The sequence below is a fragment of the Plasmopara halstedii genome (assembly GCF_900000015.1).
Source record: "Plasmopara halstedii genome assembly, contig: Scaffold_2386, whole genome shotgun sequence".
In the NCBI taxonomy this organism is placed as follows: Eukaryota; Oomycota; class Peronosporomycetes; order Peronosporales; family Peronosporaceae; genus Plasmopara; species Plasmopara halstedii.
In genome coordinates this window covers 1,150,086-1,170,994 of record NW_020189293.1, presented here as the reverse complement: position 1 = coordinate 1,170,994, position 20,909 = coordinate 1,150,086, and the positions used below count along the sequence as shown (strand labels likewise).

The 20,909-nt window shown below is 42.3% G+C and overlaps 7 protein-coding genes across 7 annotated transcripts; 3 read left to right on the top strand and 4 right to left on the bottom strand.

Moving 5' to 3' along the window:
* Nucleotides 1–2,597: 2,597 nt before the first annotated feature.
* PHALS_03687 (uncharacterized protein) lies at nt 2,598–4,190 on the top strand (the record flags this gene model as incomplete). Its single annotated transcript, XM_024717944.1, has 3 exons — nt 2,598–2,837; nt 2,900–3,110; nt 3,187–4,190. The coding sequence occupies 3 exons, from the start codon at nt 2,598–2,600 to the stop codon at nt 4,188–4,190; spliced, it is 1,455 nt and encodes a 484-aa protein (XP_024583392.1).
* A 307-nt stretch (nt 4,191–4,497) lies between these two features.
* On the bottom strand, nt 4,498–5,413 carry PHALS_03686 (uncharacterized protein; the record flags this gene model as incomplete). Its single annotated transcript, XM_024717943.1, has 3 exons — nt 4,498–5,102; nt 5,180–5,255; nt 5,318–5,413. 3 exons carry the CDS (start codon nt 5,411–5,413, stop codon nt 4,498–4,500), a joined length of 777 nt encoding a protein of 258 aa, XP_024583391.1.
* A 263-nt stretch (nt 5,414–5,676) lies between these two features.
* Nucleotides 5,677–8,415, bottom strand: PHALS_03685 (tbc1 domain family member 23-like partial; the record flags this gene model as incomplete). The annotated part of the gene is made up of 1 exon (XM_024717942.1): nt 5,677–8,415. One exon carries the CDS (start codon nt 8,413–8,415, stop codon nt 5,677–5,679), a length of 2,739 nt encoding a protein of 912 aa, XP_024583390.1.
* A 199-nt stretch (nt 8,416–8,614) lies between these two features.
* Nucleotides 8,615–11,145, bottom strand: PHALS_03684 (uncharacterized protein; the record flags this gene model as incomplete). The annotated part of the gene is made up of 3 exons (XM_024717941.1): nt 8,615–10,499; nt 10,564–10,632; nt 10,694–11,145. The coding sequence occupies 3 exons, from the start codon at nt 11,143–11,145 to the stop codon at nt 8,615–8,617; spliced, it is 2,406 nt and encodes an 801-aa protein (XP_024583389.1).
* A 244-nt stretch (nt 11,146–11,389) lies between these two features.
* Nucleotides 11,390–12,277, top strand: PHALS_03683 (cytochrome b5 domain-containing protein 1-like; the record flags this gene model as incomplete). The annotated part of the gene is made up of 4 exons (XM_024717940.1): nt 11,390–11,470; nt 11,548–11,611; nt 11,681–11,754; nt 11,816–12,277. The coding sequence occupies 4 exons, from the start codon at nt 11,390–11,392 to the stop codon at nt 12,275–12,277; spliced, it is 681 nt and encodes a 226-aa protein (XP_024583388.1).
* A 525-nt stretch (nt 12,278–12,802) lies between these two features.
* On the top strand, nt 12,803–13,915 carry PHALS_03682 (Uncharacterized mRNA-associated protein RAP55; the record flags this gene model as incomplete). The annotated part of the gene is made up of 1 exon (XM_024717939.1): nt 12,803–13,915. One exon carries the CDS (start codon nt 12,803–12,805, stop codon nt 13,913–13,915), a length of 1,113 nt encoding a protein of 370 aa, XP_024583387.1.
* Nucleotides 13,916–15,611: 1,696 nt separating this feature from the next.
* On the bottom strand, nt 15,612–16,163 carry PHALS_03681 (uncharacterized protein; the record flags this gene model as incomplete). The annotated part of the gene is made up of 2 exons (XM_024717938.1): nt 15,612–16,061; nt 16,125–16,163. 2 exons carry the CDS (start codon nt 16,161–16,163, stop codon nt 15,612–15,614), a joined length of 489 nt encoding a protein of 162 aa, XP_024583386.1.
* Between the last annotated feature and the right edge of the window lie 4,746 nt (nt 16,164–20,909).

Sequence of the window (20,909 nt, the reverse complement as noted above, 5' to 3'; positions counted from 1 at the left end):
TAAATCGCGATTCGTACCTAGGTTGATTAGCATTCTTTTGTTTGACGCTGTCTCAAATCAAGCTAAAAAGTACTGCTTTTTAGCTCCGTTGTAAACTTTAAAGCTCTAGTACTATAAACAATTGCTAACCGTTAGGACTAAATAAAAGAGATCCGTAAGACACAGAAGTGGGCTGACAGCCTCATGGAATTGATAAAGCAGGAGCAGCTACTTTCATTCAGCACTAAGCATATTACGCTGTAGCTTGGGCAGTGGCGAGGATTTGGCACTTAAAAATATCGCGTTTCAGCGTCCCAAAGACGGCTTTCGAATCAATCATCTTATTTGCGAGCCTGGACTCAACGAGTCGCAGCTTTTATAATCGAGAGCGTTCTGAACGATAAGCCATTATAGAAAAATCGTACCAATTATCGTGAAGTGGATGATGGAATTTAAAATTGTTTTTGCTTGTAATGTATAGCATGTATACTTAAATATAATGGCTTAAATATCTAAACCTCTGTCTATTATGAGTGCAAACTATGTGTCATCGACATATCTGACTTTTCAGGCTAATCAACAACAATAGCGAAAGGTAGTTTACATGCAGTTCAGTGATATTATTTTTATGGAGTTCAGAAAACAAAGACTGGAATTTTGGGCCGTTTTTTGAGCTGCGACACGATCATCGCCAAGTCAACAAACTACCAGACTCTACAAGCTTTTGCAAATTATTAAGCTACGAAATAGTGCGAGCCGCTTTTCAGATTCCAACGTTATGAGAACACAAGATACAGAGTTGTATCTTTGAAAGGGAGATTTGCGATTGTCGAGAATTTCGAATCTTTGAACGGTGACAAAATCGTATTATCAGGACTATTGGACGATGCTGTGGTTTGAAAGTGCACCATCAAATCCCGGATGAAAGGTATGAAATAATAAAGAAACAATGAAGTCAAGAAAGCAATCTAAGACCTTTAAGACAAACTCATTTGCATGTGAAGTCTCAAATATGGTTAATATGATTTGACTTCCAAATTTTCCAGGAAATGCGAAGATTACAAAGGACAAGCAAACCAATGTGATGTCTGGGGAGCTGTAGCTGCTGAAATCGATCAACGTTTGAAACATTGTTTTTCCGCTGAAGGGGTAACACGCTTTACATAATGGGTGGGTGCATATGGTAAAGACAGACGCAAATACACAAGACTTAAGTGGTTGTGAGCAATTATATTGACTTTTGGCAGTCATGAAATGCCTAAGCTGCCAAATAAGCGAAGAGGTGAGGATCAACCTGGACGATTAATTAGTGACCAGGTCACATGTAAAAACCGCTGACAAGCTTTTAAGAACATGGCAAGCTTCGAGGATTTTGTAAGTGACCATATTTCTTACCTTACCAATAGCAACATAGACTATGTGCCGGATCAAGAGGCCACTTTCTAAAGAGCATGGCTGGACCTCTACAGATAGGGAACGGTACTAACTTTCGATAAAACTTGCACAACGACATGCCGCTGCTCATTACGACGAATGAACAAGCTTTACTCAAAAGTTTCGTTACTGTTTAGAAAATTAAAATGATTTTATCGAAGCACTCGACCTTATGCGCTTTATTGAACAACCCAAGCTTGACCATCTAGAAGAACGGCTGGAAATGTTGCAAAGGATTTGCTTGTCGTAGGAAACATGCAGCTAGTGAAACCGATTTCGCGGTAGCTAACAATATGTGACAGTATGCTGTATGACTATGGAAACGGATTCGAGCTATGTATGAAACGAAGCAAATCGATGTGGTGATGAGGGCGGAGTATATTGCAGGGTTTCAAGCGGCGAGGGCCATTAGAGGATGTAATAAGCTTTTGATCTAGCTCGATTTCAGGGTCAAGAGACCCGGTAAGAATCAGATAGAAAAATGAACGGTGATCAAGCAAATTCAGTCGGAAAGAAGCTTGGCGAGGGCTAAGTACGTAAGACGCGTATTAATTCAGTCAGCTGTCTTAAAAATGGACCCCTTACAATCTAGGATCTCTTATATAATCAACTAACACCGCACGTTAGTAACAATCACCTTGTTTATGTTACTGCCTGAAGATGACAACGACCTTCGCGGAGCGATCTCAGATTTTGTTGTTTGAAACGAAACGAAACCCAATTCTCGGAAGTGTATGGTGCTGGTAATCTGGAACACGTGAGCGTGAATAAACCTCTTCTGGTGTAAAGGATGAGTTACGAACTGCCGCCCGTGCTTTTACATCCAGAAGGGACTGCACGGCCTTACACACATAGCACCAATTCAATTATGCACCTGCGGTAAACTTCGCGAATAGCGTGAGACCATAGCAAATTGAATAATAATTGCATACTGTGTAATGGCAACGAACGAAATATATTTTTGAAACATGCTTTGAAGTATTAACAGCCGGATTACATACAAACCATGCTGAACTTGACATCTTGATTTCAGTAAGCTGAGGCGGGTAGAAGTCAGACGTCTTGTACCTCAGCCAACCACTTTACCAATGCATCTGATCAAAAGCAGGCTTATAGCTTTTCTCATCGATTAGGGCTTAATTCATCGCTCAGAAAGCCTTTTATAAACGAATCTGATCGTAGTCATGACAAATGTACAAGATGACTACACGGGCGTGAGCACCATGCGCAATATCGATGAGAAGGTCAATCCAATGTCCGCTAGTCGAGACGAAAAGGACGACCTTAAGACGCTGAAGGCACGAATGCAGCGCCGAAAGAAGCCTATTTACGCTGTTATTGTCTTTCTGATTTTGGGTATTATTGGTATCTCAATTGGTGTTTCTACAAGTACGAAGTCGACTGCCAACACGGAATCTGCGCAGGTGAAATTATGAAGCAAAAGAGGAACTGATTTCTATTGCTGACTCTTGCTTTAACATCCTAGGACACAGTAACCCCGTCTTCTGATGATACTGATGATATTTCGAAGCCAGTATTGAATGAGTTTGTAAAAGATGCTACTGCTGACGAATATGGCGAGTCTGTTAAAAATGAATCGACAAATGATGTGGGGAGTCTTAAAATGAGCTCACTCAGCACAAACGGATCCGAAGAAGGTGTTGGCAAAGTATCATTCGGGCAAAATGTGACAATCAGTAAGAAGTGATATCTCTTCTTCTTGTTCATCCTCATGCTGCCAGATTAACGAAAACAATGCTTTTGACTTGACAGATGCTTCATTGACTTCACCACAGACACAAATCGATATCGAAGCTGAACCACAGACACAGACACAGGAACAGACACCAACACCACCACCAACACCGTCACTCGCCCCATCGCCACCGTCCGAGGAGACTCCTTTGCCAAGCCCATCGGGTAATGTTCTTTCCTACTCTATTGTCGATTTTGACTGGACAGACGCATCCAAGTGGGAGTACGCTAGTGGTGCTGCCTTACCTTCGAGTATGATAACCAGTAGTGGTATCACTTTGACATCCGATAATAGCGCTGAACCAATTAGAACTAAAGAAGGATGGAGTGGTGAAAAGGTTGTGTACATTGAATGGGAGCGTTCAAGTACGAGTGACACAAACATATGGATGCTCAACACCAAGCTTCAAGATCAATTTGGAAAAGGCAATGGCTGGCCGTACTGGGGTGAGCTCGACTTGTTCGAAATGTTCGCACAGGACGCTATCAATATCCCTGCATATGATCACAGTGGCTTTGGTGGCTTCACCGATGTATCAAGCTATGGCCAATTGACCATGCACATGGGGCCAGCCACCGAGGACGGAAGTCCATGTTTCTGTCCTGCAAGTCCTGTTAAGAGTCAGTGGTACAAAAATACGCAGCCCATGACATCTGGATGTACAGCCCAGTTCTCGAACGATGCATCGAATTCAATTGCTGCTGTCTGGGGATCAGATAGCACGGGAAAGTATATTCAACTATTTCAGAACCCAGCTATTACGAAAGGTGGTAAACTCAATGACGTCGATACTTACGACATTACAGGTGGCACTGGCCCCGCTACTTCTCGAATTTACAACAATGCCGATCTTTTCTGGGGCGTAGATGCTACGTCACCGTGCGCCGCAGCCGGAGGGCACGACGCTACATCCGGCTTCCCATTCTTTGAAAATTTTCGTTTAGTTCTTGAAGAGCAGAAGAAAGGAGATTCAAGTGCTTCTTTTACGGTGAAAAAGATTCAGATTTTCACCAAAAACTAGATGTCGATAGGTGTGAACATCGAAAAGTTGTCGAGTGTAGCGTCATTTAGGTGTCAAAATCTAATTTATCAGATTTGCCTTGTACTGTCATAGGATTGTTGAACTATTCTTTAAAATGGAAGCAGTAGCAGGACGTCTGTTAAATAGCAGTAGTACCATATTTTAATGACTGTATGAGTAGTTATCGAGTCGGTTTCAAGCCTGTTGTCACCTGATATTAAGCTTTGATGACGATTGTAATATAGCGATCATGGAGAATTACACGTGTTTCAAAAACAAATAGCATCTTTCTGCGTCAATACCGATACTACGCCTCCAGTGAGACGAAAAATCTACCTGCCATCGACTTAAGATCACTAAGCGGATTCTTCACATTGAAATTCAGCGCTGAAACCGACTGTATGTTTTTCGACCGATCTTCATCGCCGTTCCACAACTTCGAAAGCCACTCCTCAAGTGGCGTTCGATCAAACTTCTTTCCAAACTCTTCACGTTGCTCCTTGGAAATGTTTAAGAATTTCAAGTCCGACACCACCTCCCACTCGCCTCCACTCGAAATCGTCGCGTCGGAAACCATAAGCCAATTCGCCTCAATATCTTCCTTCTTACTCTGCAAACAACACATTTGTTTGCATTCCACATTCTCTACTGCAAAACCACGAGCTTCAATATCTGCATAGTATGCTTCCCACATTTTTGTTGAAAAATCAAAACAATCGGCAAAAGCCTTTAGCTTGCTGTAACTATTCCAGGGTACCGCCACTCGACCAGACATAACCATTCCAGCTATTTCACTAGTTGTTGCCTTGCCTGAATACATGTATAGAAAATCTTCAAGACTTACGTGTACTACGGCCACGTTGGGCAAGTAAGGGTCCTGAGGGTGTAAAGTCTTCTTAGTCACTTCCAAACCTTTACGTAAGCAAGCATTAAACGCAACTATGAGAACTTTCAAATCTCGTCACATAAATAAAATAAAACTCTGTAACCTCGACGCATATCAATTGTCCGTATGCATGCAATATTATTCTTGTCCGGGTAAGAAGTTCGAAACATAAAGGTAACCTGATGACATCACAATGTCTCAGACGGCAATTTATTGTAATTTCTAGCAGCTTGAAACGTACAACACCACGAAACTCTGCATTGAGAAGCTTAGCAAAGCAAAGAAAGTCCATGAGCTCATCGAGCTTAGCCAAAAGGCCCTCGCACACGGCAGGCATGACAAAATGGTGGAAGGTCTCACTCAGCTATTATAAATGTAATGGAATTATCTCATCTCATTGGTGAGATATTAGAAGCAGGACTTAGCCAATCACAAGATCAAATTATTAAATGCTGTCTTCGAAAGAAACATTCTATTTGAAAAACAAAATGAAGTTCTTTGTTCACGCACTTAAAGGGTTCTAAGATGCATATCTGCTGTCAAGATGAAGGACCTTACACCCAAACATTCCTCTTTATTCGTATCCTACTCTTGCATTCCTTAAGCCAATGCGGTCGGTTCTGCGTCGTCTCCAACGACAGCTTCGATCGAACATGTCATTGCATGTTCGTCAATTTTCGTCGTTAAGGTTTCACTGTTGTCCTCGTCTTCGTCTTCACTATAGTCAATTGTAAAGACTCCAACAAAGTTTGTATCCTTTGATCCCTCTATGTCCAAGTCAACTCCAATACTCGAATCTTCAGGATCTTCCAGAGCAGCACGCAGCATTTCATGCGTCACTTCATCACCTTTTTCTTCATGCTCATCTGACGAAGATCCGTGATCACTGCCACCATCTTCAGCTGTTGCCGTCTCGGATGACGATCCACTATCATGTAGGACGTCCGTACTCGTTGATCCCGAAGATCGACGCCTCCAATTCCATTTCTTTGGAATTGAAACTTCTGACAATTTGGTCCTCATGGATGAAATTGATTTTCGAGAAAGTGTTAGCTTTTGACGCCGAGATGCTCCAAGACTGCCAGTACTACGACTACGTCCATGATTCACATCGCTAGTCGAGACGATACTAGCATCACCTTCTCCTCCATTCACAGGCATAGATGTGGTCTTTGGCATATTCGTTTTGCGTCGCCATTTTATTTTACTCTTTTTCTTAGTTGGATCCACACCTGTGCGCAGAATCGTATCGTACCGGCAGTAGACACACTCGGTAGCAACGTGGTTCAAAAGCTCTGATGGAGATGATCCCGCACGATCGCGCATAAATGCATGCCACGACGAATAGCCACCATCCAATGTGCTAACAAATCGAAAATTTCGTTTTTGAAAAAACAAAGCTGCTTGATTGAGACAGTCGATATCTAAGCGAACAGCATCTCGAATGCTTGTCTTGGCATCTTCTGACGTCACAAGTTCCGGTGGCATACCCACACCATGACCCACTAACACGACATGAACTTGTGATCGCATCGGATCTAAAGCTTTCATGCTCTTTGCAATCATTTCAGGTGAGTCAAAAACAGAAGGATCCAAAGTGTAAGCAACTGGAATTCGACCACTCTTAAGATCTTCCGAACTTCGCAAACCTCGACAGTCCACCACAAAGAATCGAAGGGTATTGCTACCAACACTTTGTTGTCCTTCCATTTTTTCGTTCCCACCCATTAATTGAGCTCCAACTTCTTCAACACTTACAGGCAGTGCAAAATACGCAGAGGGAGATGCATGTTTGTCCGCTGGATGTTCCCACTGAGTCTTTCCCGTTTGCGTATGATACCAAAAGATCTTGCCAGCAATAGACCGCGATTCTTTCATAACCCATTGCGACATATCCACTGCAGCTTCTGCCGTTGATTTTCGATCGACATTAAATCCATTGACTTGCGAACCATTGAAACTATTATTGCCAGACTGCGTTCGAACCTTTTTCGTCGTCAAAACACTAGGACTGAACGCAATTTCCATCGCTCGTCGAGAAGAGCAGCGAATGTCCGCAAATCCTTCACGTTGGGAACATTTGTATGTCTTGGGTGTTTTACTACGGAGACGAGAGGCAGAAAGACATAGATATCGAACATTTTCAATGTCAGCAAAAGCTTGTAACTCAAATGTTGCACGGATGTGATCCTGCACTTGATCGGCCGATTCACAAGATGTTAAAGTTTCTTCTTGCTGTATGAGAGCCGCAATGACAAGAAAGAGACCAAATAATGGATCACCTGTCAGTAAATATTGGTCCATGACGTAAACAAAGGCAGCAGGCGGGACGACGTGGTAAACATGGCCTAAGATGAAATCGGCAGCAAATAACTTGCCCGCAACGCTCCATTCATTCCCACACCATTGATTAAGACAATGACCAAGTTGAGGCGCATGGTAACTGAGCAATTGCTCGACCAATTGTTGCCGCTCACGACGCAAAGACTGGGCATCTTCTTCTTCCAGATGTCGTTTACTCTCCTCAACCAGAGACGAAGTCGATGAGAGTGAACTTGATCGTTCCAAAGTTCCGGTTGGTCCTGAAAATACGTCATCATTGCTACTGTAACTACCTCGATTACTCCCTTGTCCTCCACCGACATTATTTATGGTTGGTGTGTCGGCAAACAAAGTGTCAGCAACAACAAAATGGGGCATAAAGTGGGCACAATACTGATAAAAGCAGTCATAGATAGTAGGCAATGGCATTTTGAGTAAAAAAAATGGAGCGACGACTCGAGCCATACCCGTAGAGTATGCTACACTTTTCGTCGTAAGAAACCACATGAGCAACACTTCGAGTTCTTGTTGGACTCTCTCTCGAGCTTTCGAATCTGTCGGCTCGAGAATTTCAGCTATTTCACCACATTCATCGACAAGGAGAGAGTCTCGAGAAAGCTTTCCAAGTCTTTGTAGCATTCGGTCAAATTCCTGAGCTGCGGACCCATGCTGATTACGTTTATACACGTTTAGTAGTATCTGCCAAATTTCACTACGAAGGCCGTCGCATTGAGGTGGAAGACACGAATACACGCTGGTAAGGACACAATTCTTTACCTCTTCGACACCTGGACGACGTGTTATTGGTCTCAGTGCGATAGTTGTCGAGTTAGAGACTGTCGAAGACGACGTTCCGCTCGAAAAGAGCTGGAAGAGACTATCAGCCATTGCACTCTGCTCCTGAGCAGACTTTGAGGACCAAATTCGTATAGATCGACGTAGTAGGATCTTACGCAAAGCCTCATGCTGCTGGTAATGAGGTGCGGAGACCGCTAACGACGCAGACGGAGACGCCATGGCGTGAACTCTGAGATAATAAGTGAGGGGGAGAGGAGAGAGGGCTTGTATTTAAGATGGGTATTTCTCATCAGGGAATTTGTAGGAAAGTATACTTATTCCAAATCAAATACGAATACCGGTACCATCTGATTCTGGATGTTATGAAGCCATCTGTAACTTGGTTACACGCTTGTGTGAATATGTATATGGGGTACGATTACGTTTTCAGCTCTGAGAGCAAGCGACGAGCTGCTGCAAAGGCATTCGTAGGCTTGACCATATCCATTCGTATATCAATCCATTGAGAAGATTCAATAGGATGAGAATCTGTTGAATATGATGACAAGGAGATCGTAACGTAACGTGATTCACATCGAGACAACACGAGTCGAAATGTCTGGCCTACTACACGTTTGAGCGTCCAACGCTTTTGTTCTAAAGAAAGTTGTACATAATCACTTGACGAAAGACCAAGCAGATTTTCAATTGTATCTCCTCGACACAATGCGATTATGGGAAACATTTGTGATCGTCCATTCTCGAGAGATACTACCAGCTCACGAAACGTGTGCTGCATCTGTTTTGATCCATAGAAAACTTCTTGACAAAACGAACAGTTCCACTTTATTGATTTTGAAGTGTTTTGATAGTTTGTCGTCATCTCCAATGGTCGAGAGCACGATTTATGGCTATACATTGTCGCTTGTCCCTTTTCACAACTTGTATCAATCGTCCATTTCACATCTTTTGAATTTCTGCTAGAAACCAGCCAACCGATGGATGTTACCGTCATTTCGGCGATCATCAAAGGAGGTGTTGAAGCATTGAACAGAACTGTTGATTGTTTCAATAACGTGTTCAGAAGTCCTGGCGTGGTATTGACAATTGTTAATTTGGAGCTATTGTTAAGAAAAGATTGTTTTCCAAATATATTTTCCCATTCTGAACCCAGCACAACGACACTGGAAGACGAGGTTGAAGTGTACGCGTTTGTTGTAAATGCATAATCTTCTGTGCCACTTGATGCAGCCGACGTAGAAGCGAGAGACTGATAATGACGAAATCGCATCACTGATTCCGACTTGATATCAATCGCAACAAGTCCGTCTAAGAACACGCTTTGTCCTGGTAAAAGTCGTAAAGCGTTGATTGCAGTATCACCCGTCAATTCGATCGAGAGCATGTGTTTTGAAGATGAAGCGGTGTAGACTTGTAACATGACAACCAAATGGTACTTTGATACGATCGAGTGGTCGAGAACTTGCATTGTTGAACTCGACTGGTTCGTCTTGGGATCATAATATGCGTAAAAGAACGCTGCGAGTAGTGGAATGCCGTGTGAGACCATAACACGTCTCACATGTGCATAGAGCGAGAAATTGCGCCATCCTGGTCGAATCTCTTCCAATCGCGACAAAGGTTGCTCAGCCTCACAATGACTTGCATTAATGATTGTCATTTCGGTAAGAGCTTCATTCGCATCAACTTGACAGGGTGATGTGAATAAAACGGTGGCACTGCCGTATTCCAAGTAGTAATTAAGATGTTGTTGTGACGAATAGTCAGTCAAAATGTACTGAATCTCCGTATCGTGTTGGTCACAAACGTGTACAAAAGGATGAAAGATCGCTAGTGTATCCCCAATATTAAACAAACGACTAAGATCGACTTGATCGTCCCATAACACCATCAAGTGTAACCCTTGCGTTTTTGAATCCATGTTTGATCTCACTCCGATCGACAATTGATCTACTTCACCGAATAAAATGACCTGACGGTGTACGTACAGTGGTGTCTGACATGGACGAACGGCACCAATATCTAGTACTTTCACTTTGAGCATCAATTGCTGTATTCCTAAACAATCGTGCGCTTTGCAGATCAACTGATCTACTTGATTCAGACTCATTGAGTCAGCCAATAATCTTCGATCCAATGGATTTTTTTCATTTAGTTGAACAATGAGATATGGAGTTGGTAAGAGGGTAAACTTGACTTGGTTGCCATCATACTCACCCCTTGCCATCTCGACATCCTTCCTTTCCAGAACCTTTCCATGGGTGAATGTAACTTTACGTGCATCCTGAAAAGGATATGTTTTCCTAAAATATTAACAAAACTTAATATTATGTAACCCTTTAGTTCGACTGTTCTGTACGTACCGACCTCGTAGGTTCATACTTTAATTCACGATTCAAAAAATTGATACACGACCGAAAGCGTTGGTGCAAATACCTGCGTACAATCCGCTTAAGCACAGTCACATTCATGCAACATTTTGAATAACACTACTCACATATGAGCAATCACATCAGTAGCATAGTCCAGTGCTAAAGTCACTCGATGGTCTCCGTAGCTTATTACTTGAGCCTGCAGAGCCTTTTGTTCTCCATCTGTAAGTAAATTACCCATATCTTCCTCATCTCGAATCTTTCTCTTCTTTGTGAATGTCCCAGCTGGTTGCTGTGTATCTCCAACTACCTTTCGCTCAAACAATTTGGTCAGTTCAGTGACAATGATTGCCTCAGTGAGACCATCCGGATACTCTTCAATAAGTCGCAATAGTTTCGAAAGGACCCAATAAAATGAGATACGGGGAATTGTTACATCATCACCATACTTTCGATGCCAGTAATCACGTAGTTGCTGCTGAAGAATCAATACTTGATGTTCCAGAAAGTCTGCGTTACGCTCAGAAATAGTCTTCGCGGGCTGCTCGAGCTTTTCAATTGCATCTAATAGGTCCATTTGCGGAATGTGATGAGCAACTTAAAGATTGTGAGCAGGACTATAAATTCAAATGTGCTATATTCGGCGTGTTGACAAGCGAAACTGAAAATTTGTGTTGAAAATTCCGACAAATTTTCTGCTTTGACTATCATTTCCATGAAAAGCCTTTGAAACTGTCGTCTTGAAAATAGTAGTTTGTCGGTTCGTGGTGTTCGTAAAGATAGAAGCAGCTTCTGTAGAACTCTGGTACTCACTAGCAAACATGACAGAGAATGATGAGTTGCATGCAATACGGCCTCAATATTTCACACCACGCGAGGTGGCGATTCACAACTTAGCCAAGGTAACAACTCTTTCATCGTTAAGATACGTGTAAATGCATTGACCTTGGTGATTCTCATCGATTGTCAATACAATTAGGATTGTTGGGTTTCAATACACTATCGTGTGTTTGACATCACTCCGTTGATAAGCGATCATCCAGGTTAGGACTAAATAAAAAAATCGTTAAGAAAATGAAGCTTAATGCGAGAGTTTCCATGAAAACTCGTAGGTGTATTAGTTCAGCCGCTCATACAGCACGCCGGTGAGGATATTTCGCACTGGTTCGATCCACAGACAAATGATGTAGGTAGCAAAGTCAAGTATTGTTCGCTTTATTCATTCAAATGATCAGTGTTGGCGAAAGATTAAATATTACGTAGATCCTGAGCGAAATGACTTTACACCTTTTGTCCCATATGGGCAGTTTCTTCACGTGCCTCCACCAATATCAAACACTCAATGGCGTACAACAGATTTTGTTCCATGGTGGCGTGATTCAAAGTATATTATTGGACGGTTAACTAAGAAGACTCGCTGGCTTGAGATTGTCAATATGCTTACTCAACAGCAACATGCACTCGAGGTATGCTGCGAAGAAACGATCTCTGAGATTCAGAAGCGATATCTTTACTTTAATGCACACGCTGGAAGTTACACGTGGAAGTATCTCGAGGGTGATGGATTTGTGCCTTTGAAAATGCAGTGCACGCTCGAAGAAAACGGCATTGTGGACGAAACGCCTTTGTTTGAGCAATTTGACATGGACGAGCAATTGTACAAGCCTATTCTTCATATTTACTTTAACGATGATCTCACCGTCATGTAGACATATTAGCAAAATTAAGATATGATGCTCAAAAAGTCGCTCGATGATTTACAAAAAGAATTGATCACTCAAAGCTGTAAAAGTCAGTAGAGGGATAAAGTGATTCAGCTGACTAAATTTCAAGAGCGAGTAAGAACATGATGCCAGACACTGATGACACTGATTCTTACCGGCGAGATTACAGTGCTGTCTTGATTGTTCAGTCATTAACCGCCCTATGAATTCTCTTTTGACAACTATCGCTTCGGCAAAATTGAGCCAGCATTATTGACGAGGGTGGTCTTGAGAAGGTGGCCGCCTGAATAGATCTAGCCCAAATTAGCAATCCTTTGCTGCTAAAACTGTCCTTCAATGCAGATCTTTACCTTTTGAAGGGATAAAGTATCAAGATCTTTGCAAATAAAAGTAAATTCAGAAAAATTGTACTTTGTTGATTATCCTACTGTCAAAATCTGAAAGTTTTTCACATTAACAAAACTGGTGTTTCTAATTTTCCATTACTGGGCTAGCGATCCATTTTTGTCAATGCAGCAGCCCCCACTCCCACGCAAGCCTCCCAGTGACGGCATCCCGTACTTGGGCTCGCGTATCTCGTTGATTTCTAAGACAGACATTCGCTATGAAGGTTTTCTTTTCAATATTGACACCCGCCAGAGTATCGTTGCGTTGCAAAACGTGCGTTCTTTCGGGACCGAGGGCCGACGAGTCGAGCATGTGCCTCCTTCGCCGCACGTTCTGCAGTACGCAACCTTTAAAGCTGCTGAGATCAAGGATCTCCATGTTTGCGAAGCCGCACCGCAACCTCCACAACCGTCCGCTCAGCTCCCCGCCCATCCTCCACAGCCTCCTGTTCAGCTTCCACGGCCTCCTGTTCAGCTTCCACAGCCTCCTGTTCAGCCTCCACAGCCTCCTGTTCAGCCTCCACAGCCTCCTGTTCATCCTCCACAACCTCCAGATCAGCCTCCATTACCCACTGGTCCCCCACCACCAGTTGTCATTCCTACACCTACGCCCAAGCCCAATCTTTTGACTCCTGGGTCGGTTTCTGAGGCTCAAAAGCAGCCAATGCAACCACAAGAACCAACTCAAAGTCATTCACACGCTTCCACTCAAAATCACGAGCGCACTCAAACGAAGAATCAACCTCGTCAGCCTTCGACATCTAATGCTCGTACAATTCCCGGTATGGGTGGACACTTGTTAAAACGTAAGGAACGTCGTGTTCCTGGAGGAGCTGATGTTGCAGGCATTGGTCCGGATGCTACATCAGGAGAGTTTAATTTTGCTGAGCGACTTAATGATTTTGACAAGAAGCAAGAGTTTTGTAAGTTGGAGGAGAACACAAAGGAGCCGACAGGTAGCTATCAAAAATCTTCATTCTTTGACACAATTTCATGTGACGCTCTGGATCGACTGGAAGGACAACGCTCTAGAATGAGTGGCGCTGAGGAGAGGAAACTAAACACGGAAACATTTGGAGCTGTAGGTTTGAATAACCGTCGTAACTTCCGTGGCCGCGGACGAGGACGACGTGGAGGAAGCCGCAATGGGAGTTGGAATGGAAGTCGCGCTCAAGGAGGCAATGGTGGCAATCGTAATAGTAATGGTTCGTCTAGACCACAACCTGCTGGACCCTAGCCTAGTACACATATCGATGGACTGGTAGTTGCTAGAGCAGCAGACATTCCCGACTTATCATACTAGGACTTTACTTAGATCAATATAGAGGTAGTGCCTGCAACGACCTGATCTCAATAATTAGCTGAAGGACTAGAGATCAAATAATTATTGGTTCGGATTTCAGATGCACTCATGAATTTCATTGTAAAACCTGTGTAAGAGACCCCATATACTTTACTTTGGGTGATACTGAATTCTGAATGATTATTCAAGCAATTAGAAATATCGATTTCATTCACTTCTAAAATTTGTTTTGCAAAATGTAGAGCTTAAGTCATCGTGGCGATCCGTAACAGAAAAAATTCAAGAAAAATATCTTAGCGGGTTGAAGCAATGAGTCAGGGCCGAGTAGACATAGCCGTGTGATAAAAATACAAGAGACTTTTAATCAAGCTGATTGCTAAATACTTTTCGTCTTTGAAATGAAAAACAATAGAAACAATATTCCCATAAACAGCTTAGCTTTCATTTCTCTTTTCCATTTTCCGCATAGAACGTGTAGCGTTTCGTGCAATCGGCTTTTCATTTTGTTTCTGTAACGCCTTAGCAAACTACACGAGAACAGAGGGCCAGAGATTTAGTTCGAGGCTTGAGCAGAGGAGAAACAGGCTACGTAGAATCAAGGTACATATTTGGTGTTATAAGTAGAAGTCGTGCTCTCTTTCAATACATCTCTCAATCTAGAGCCGACATAAGTAGAATCGAAATGAGACTTGAACGCTCTAAAAACTGAATGCTTGAAACTAGTCGTGAAGCAAGCAATCTACGAATCCTGCGAGGTATTGGATGAGCATAGTGCTTTACCATCTTCACCATCTCGCCTGAAGTAGCTTGCCTCCAGCAGAGCCAGAATTCTGCATCATTTTCACTGCAGCAGCAGATAGACGAGCTTAATACAAATGCCAACAGACGATGTGACCGCCGCGTGTTTATCTTGTACGTTATCATTGGTAAATAACGGCCACCAATACCTTCGCTCTTGACTGATTCGGCATCGCAAGCAGCCGCGCTTTATAACTACGTCATATCTTGCTGCTGACGACACTACTTACGACACTCTTGGCGGTAGACAGTTACAATGTGCAAGTGAATAGATCCGCTGTTCCAGCTGTGATATAATTTACATACAAAAGTCAGTGAAACTCGAGCGGTGCATCACTTTGACAACTGAAAGCACTCCCAATTGGATACTCCCATCTCTGTCATTGGGAAGTATAGAACCCTGGCCAAAATTGTGATTTACTAAAATTCGAATACCTCTACTGTTCGAATCATATCAGCTCTCCCTGTTCATTGAATCATCGGGAAACTCTCATGAAAGCGTGTGACCATAAAAGACGCAAACTGAATGACAAGTATGAATTCCGAACGCTTCTCTGCAGATGATCCATTCGCACGGCGAGGTAGTGAAACTCAAATTTCGCTGACGTTGCTGTGTGTATGGCAGTTACACAGTACTTTACCAACAGTGATGAATGAGGAGTAGTGTTAGTTATAGTTCCACATTTCTGGATCGAAGAAAATGTCAGCTGAAGCAAGTCCAAGATGATTTCTCCTCCATACCGACCCATTGCCATACATCTTGTACGCACTCTTAATTCATGTTAGGAAAGACGTTCACACAGATGTACTAATAAAGTTTATATGTCAATGCTCACGCAAAGAGGCGTCGACTCAAATTGTCGCGTGGAGGAAACTCCATAGGCACAGCAGTGGCTATGCTGCTGCTAGTCACACAAAAGACCTTGGCCAATGTAGATGTATCACTTATTCCTGCCTTTTCTGCAGCCATGCGTACGAAAGCATTGTTCTCAATGTAGGCAAACATGCTACAGAGTTGGCCAAATTGTACAACACTATTCGAAACCAGCAATACGTATCCATAGCGCCCGCCGGCTTTTGTCGCCAAGAGTGCAATCATGTCTTCAACTAATGAGTCAGGTGTGATGCTGCCACGCGGTTGTGATAGCCATTCGGGCATGACAACATCGTCGTCAACATCATTAGCAGCATTCACAAAGTGCAAAAGTGCTTTCTCGTTCCAGTGTAGTGCCATTCCAGGTTCATCGTCACTTACTGATGTAGACAAAAGGTACTCATCTACCTGGAATAAAAAACAGTTATACTAGAGTGTATGAGATTTGCTAAGTTAAATACGTTGACTAACCTGGGCGATGCAATCTTGGTACGAAAGTATCATCGACATTGTAACAGAGTTTTGTGATGTACTCTAGTCAAGAGAAAGAATGAGGTTTGAATAGGTGCTTTTGAAAATTTCTATTGAAGCGTATGCTTAGACCAAGTTGTAGGTTAACATCGTGCCACACAGTGTGGCCTACACTACGCGTAGAAGAATAGCAGATACCACACTTGACTTGGTGCTTACTAGGATGATGAAGGTTTTGGCTTAATATGCCGCAAGAAATATCAAGGTATGAAGTCATTCCGAGCTTTTTCCATTGTCTTGGTGGGTAAGAAAATGAAAACACACATAAAAAGACTAATATATACAATTTCCTTGTGAGCAATCTTACCTGATTAAAAATTATATTTTCGATAAAAGTCGCGGCAAAGAAATGAGCTAAATTGCAGATAGCGCAAGGAAGAATGTGCACGACAGTATGCCAGAACGTCGTGGCCAGTACCTAAAACGCCGATAAATTTAAAAATGTCGATCGCCTGACTGTGCCATTGTGGAGACTATTTCAGAAGACGCATTTTGTAGGCTTATTATTGTCTTAGCGGGCAAAAGGTACGTTACATTGTTAATGGATTATTTGCTGGATCTGAGCAAATTGATGAGTGGTGCCTTCTTTTTGCCTGGTGTGCTACGTATCCTGAAACATTTAGATTTTCGCCGCTCATACTAACCACTTCGCATGATTATTCACATGCAGATAATGCTACGAGAATAATCACTAAGCTACCACAGAAACACAAACAGAAACAAAGACAATCACTTATATTATAATCTACGAAAGTTTTCGGTGAGATTTTTCCGATTTGTTATAGTATTCGAAGTCGAAGTCAGAAGTGCCATAATTGTTGATGTGCATTGATAATAAGTGATGTCGGAGCTACTGTGGTCAGGAGTATTCCACGTAAATATATATTTGTTGAGAGTTTGAGCTAATCTTGGTATATCTTGTCGTTCAAGTGGTCAGACAATTGAAACTTTAACACAGAAATATACACAAAAGCTATGGGAACAAAAGATCTATGTTACAAGTACAGTTCAACGAGATCGAGTTCAACCTTGTACCCGAATGAGGTAGATAAAAATGCGGTATTCAAAAAATCAATACAGTAATCCATAAACGTCAGGGCGATAATTTTTTCACTCGTTGCATGCCGTTGAAAATAATAGCTATACCAAAAATTACCGAAGGCGTTGTGGTCGTTACTCGAATGCTCTCTGTAAGCTTTGCAGATGCGCGTGATAATCGTGTCATGTGGCGTGAGCAATGCGACGTTGCCGAACGATGCTACTACGACGCTCCTATATCCTTTACGACAAGACATGTAAAATTCTCTTCGTTGCGTATTTGACGTCGTGGCTCTTGCATTTGCGGGGCAGAGACTGTAGTGTAAGCAGTCAACTTACGGTACCTCGAATGAAACCAATGACGACGCTGCGTTTGCATGTAGATTTGTGCGAAAAAAGAGACCAAGTGTAAGGATTTATCGAACTTTGCCCACTGTCGAACTTCAACAGGAACAGAATTTTAATGAATTCGCTGTAACAGCATCTGCACTTGAAGTATACCCACTGTACTACTATGTTTGTACCGCCAACAAGCCAATAAAGGCTTAGATGGTCGACAGCACAGAAATGTGCTCCCGTCTGGCGCCTTGCTTGTCAGCAATCATCTGACACTGTATTTTTCGTCCACCTTCACCCATAATTTGCTTATATTTGCACCTGAGAAATACAATATTACACACAGAACCAATGTTTAGGGAAATGGTCGAACAAGATCAGTGTGGGTGATTATCTTCTGGCATTTATTTTCATGGTAAAAAAAGATATCTCTCAAGAATTAGTCAGAAAAAGTCATATTACGACCACAAAATTTAAATTTAAATAAACGCAATTTAAGGAGTATTCAGAACAGTAGGCTCGTAGCTTCCATATGGCAATCATATGTGAAATCTTATATCCGGATCTTCATCGATAAGCTGACTTTCCCAGCTGACTATTTACGATGTAGATCGATGCTTTAGAGTCTTTAAAGCACGATATTTGGATATATCGATGCACTCACAAACCTTTGTGCTACAGCAACTCTCAAGCTAAAACACAACAAAATTCAAAAAGTGCGAATGTTTTCGCAAGCTTTTGCGACACGATGACTAATGGGACTAGAAACGCGGCGATCTTCTATGCCACAGATGCGATGGTAGTTTAAAGTGCCAGAAGTTGTGCTCATGTTTTGGATGAGAACACTTCTAAACGATAGTAAAGATAGATTCTACCGACCAGTCGAGATGCTTATCGAATGTGAGAACGTTGCCCGAAAGATGATCGTACAGAATACTATTCATGAAGCATGTAGGGCGTCATCGGCGCAGTATTTCGATTGGTCACACATAATTACACAAGGATGTTATACTTGCATGTAAATTGTGCTAGTATACCAATCTATTCGTCGTCAGTTTGGCACAGCGTGTGAGCGCTCATCTGGTCGGGATGCTCGAAGAGATGCTGACTGAACATTGTTGTAGGTTGATAGTTGAACCCGTATTTACCTAAGCTAAGGTGACTTGGCTTTAAATGTTACAAATATAGCATAGTATGGCTGAGGTGAGGGTTTAACGAGGTCAAACAAAACGCAATATATTTATCAATTTTGAAACTTTACTGGATACGAAACGGCAGCTCTTGCACTTGTGCATGTCATAAACAATAGTCGTCACGGCCTTTTACCAAAAGTAGCGACGGCGTTGTCGTCGGTTCTCCAATAAACTTTTTGAGGTTTCGCTGATACGCGTGACAACCGTGTCGCGTGGTGTGAGCAATGCGATCTCGCTGCGACGTCGATGGAAGATGCTGCTGCGACGCTCCTTCATTTCGGCACAATCGTAACGGGTGGATGCACGTTGTTCTCTTCGACGAAACGGGTTGCGCATTTTTCGACGACTGTACTTGTGCTGTGTGGGGCACGATGTGAAATGATACCAAACTACAATGACTGTGCTGCACTTGCACATGGCAAGAAGTCAGCGATTACGGTCAGGATTGTTACTGTAATTGAATCTGAAAGATACCATGTGGTGGGTTATGGCAGTTTATAAAAAGTCCCTCGGGTAGTTCCGCGAGATTCAGTAAGAATGTTGAAATTCTACTCAACTCTAACTTTGACAGCATCATCAATTTTCTTTTAAGGAACAATGTTAGATTCCGGAAAAGCTTATCAATTTGCCAACAGTGTCGCACAAACAAGCATACGTGTTGACAAATGGACAAAAAGTACCTAGTCTTGCTATTTTTGTATACCGACATGCATGATCAAGTTTGTCCGCGTATCTTATGCATTTAGCATATCCATTCAAAAATCTTTGATTAAAGATACATTTGACTTATTAAGATTAAAGTATTATATCATGCGATCTGCAAAGAGAAGATGTAAGATGAATACTGGCACTAAGCAGGACATACTTTAAGGTAAAAGTATGGAGTTTGCTGTCGTAATCAATTCGTCTACCGTTTAGATTATCAGCACCAGGTGAGCAGGCTTATGGCATGTTAGTCAGACGAAACTGTTCTCGGTGGTTCGTGCGACATGCGATTCTTTCTATCCTGATCAAGACAAAAATCGTGTGGGATCTCTAAGCGAATTGCTCTCGATATTTGATGTCGAAAGTGAGGTATATGTAAGCACTGTAAGTGCTGGATGTGGACACCAGGACAAAAGGAAAGCCAATGAAGCAAATAAAATCAAATACAGACTGGACCAACTGCCAGTATATGATGCCAATTATTATTTCAGTGCTAGTAAAATGTGGCATTGTGGCGAGTAAACAGCCCACAGACTGAATAAGTCAAGTGATAAGTTTGTCTCCGTAAGCTTACAGATTAAGCTTTGTTAATACATATCTCAGCCTGAAGCCAGATACGGGACGTCGAGTGTGCATAGGATGGCATGTACTAGACTAATCAATGCTGTAAACGTGTTTGTGCAATAGAGGTGGCCATTTAGAATCGCGTCGTAATCATGATTGTGAATGGTCAGACGACACATGTAGGCAAAGAATTGTGGACTTGTGCTTCGTATGTAAGCGTTCTGGGTGTTTTAATTATTTTGTCTACAAAGAAGGACAGAATATCTGATTGAGTAATCTTTACATGAACATGCCATGATCGATGACACACGGACAACATTGATTCGACATCCAGGTCCTGAAGTGTTCAGCTTAAGCTTGTCCAGATATTACAGAGATAGATTGTTGTTTAACTAATTAAAACATTATTTCTAAGGTGCTCTTCGTCATAACGTGATGTGTATACTCCAAGTTCAAAGACGGTCGCTTGAATGTCTTAACGCATGACGAATAAGAAAACCTAGAAATAATATGATCGTACCACGCGACAGAAATGATGCAGTCAAATTAAAATCCAGAAATATCTCACCTATTGATTATGACAGAAGAAGCACGCAAGTATCAGAAATACAAACGAAACAAAACATTTCTTAGCTCACTAATCAGCGTCGCCCATTATTATCGCAGCGTATATAATTGACCGTGAGCGCTAGTTACTTAGTGCAGCACAAATGTTGTCGCCTGTACATACGAGGTAACGAGTCCTTCAGAGAGTAAGTGAAGTCGACGAAAGATGTGCGGCTCGTTTGGCCGAAGAGGCAAACGCGCGACTTCGCGAATTTGATTCACTGTGCAAAGTCAGTGACAGACTTACTCAAACTCCATTGGATTATTAGATATTGCACAACTT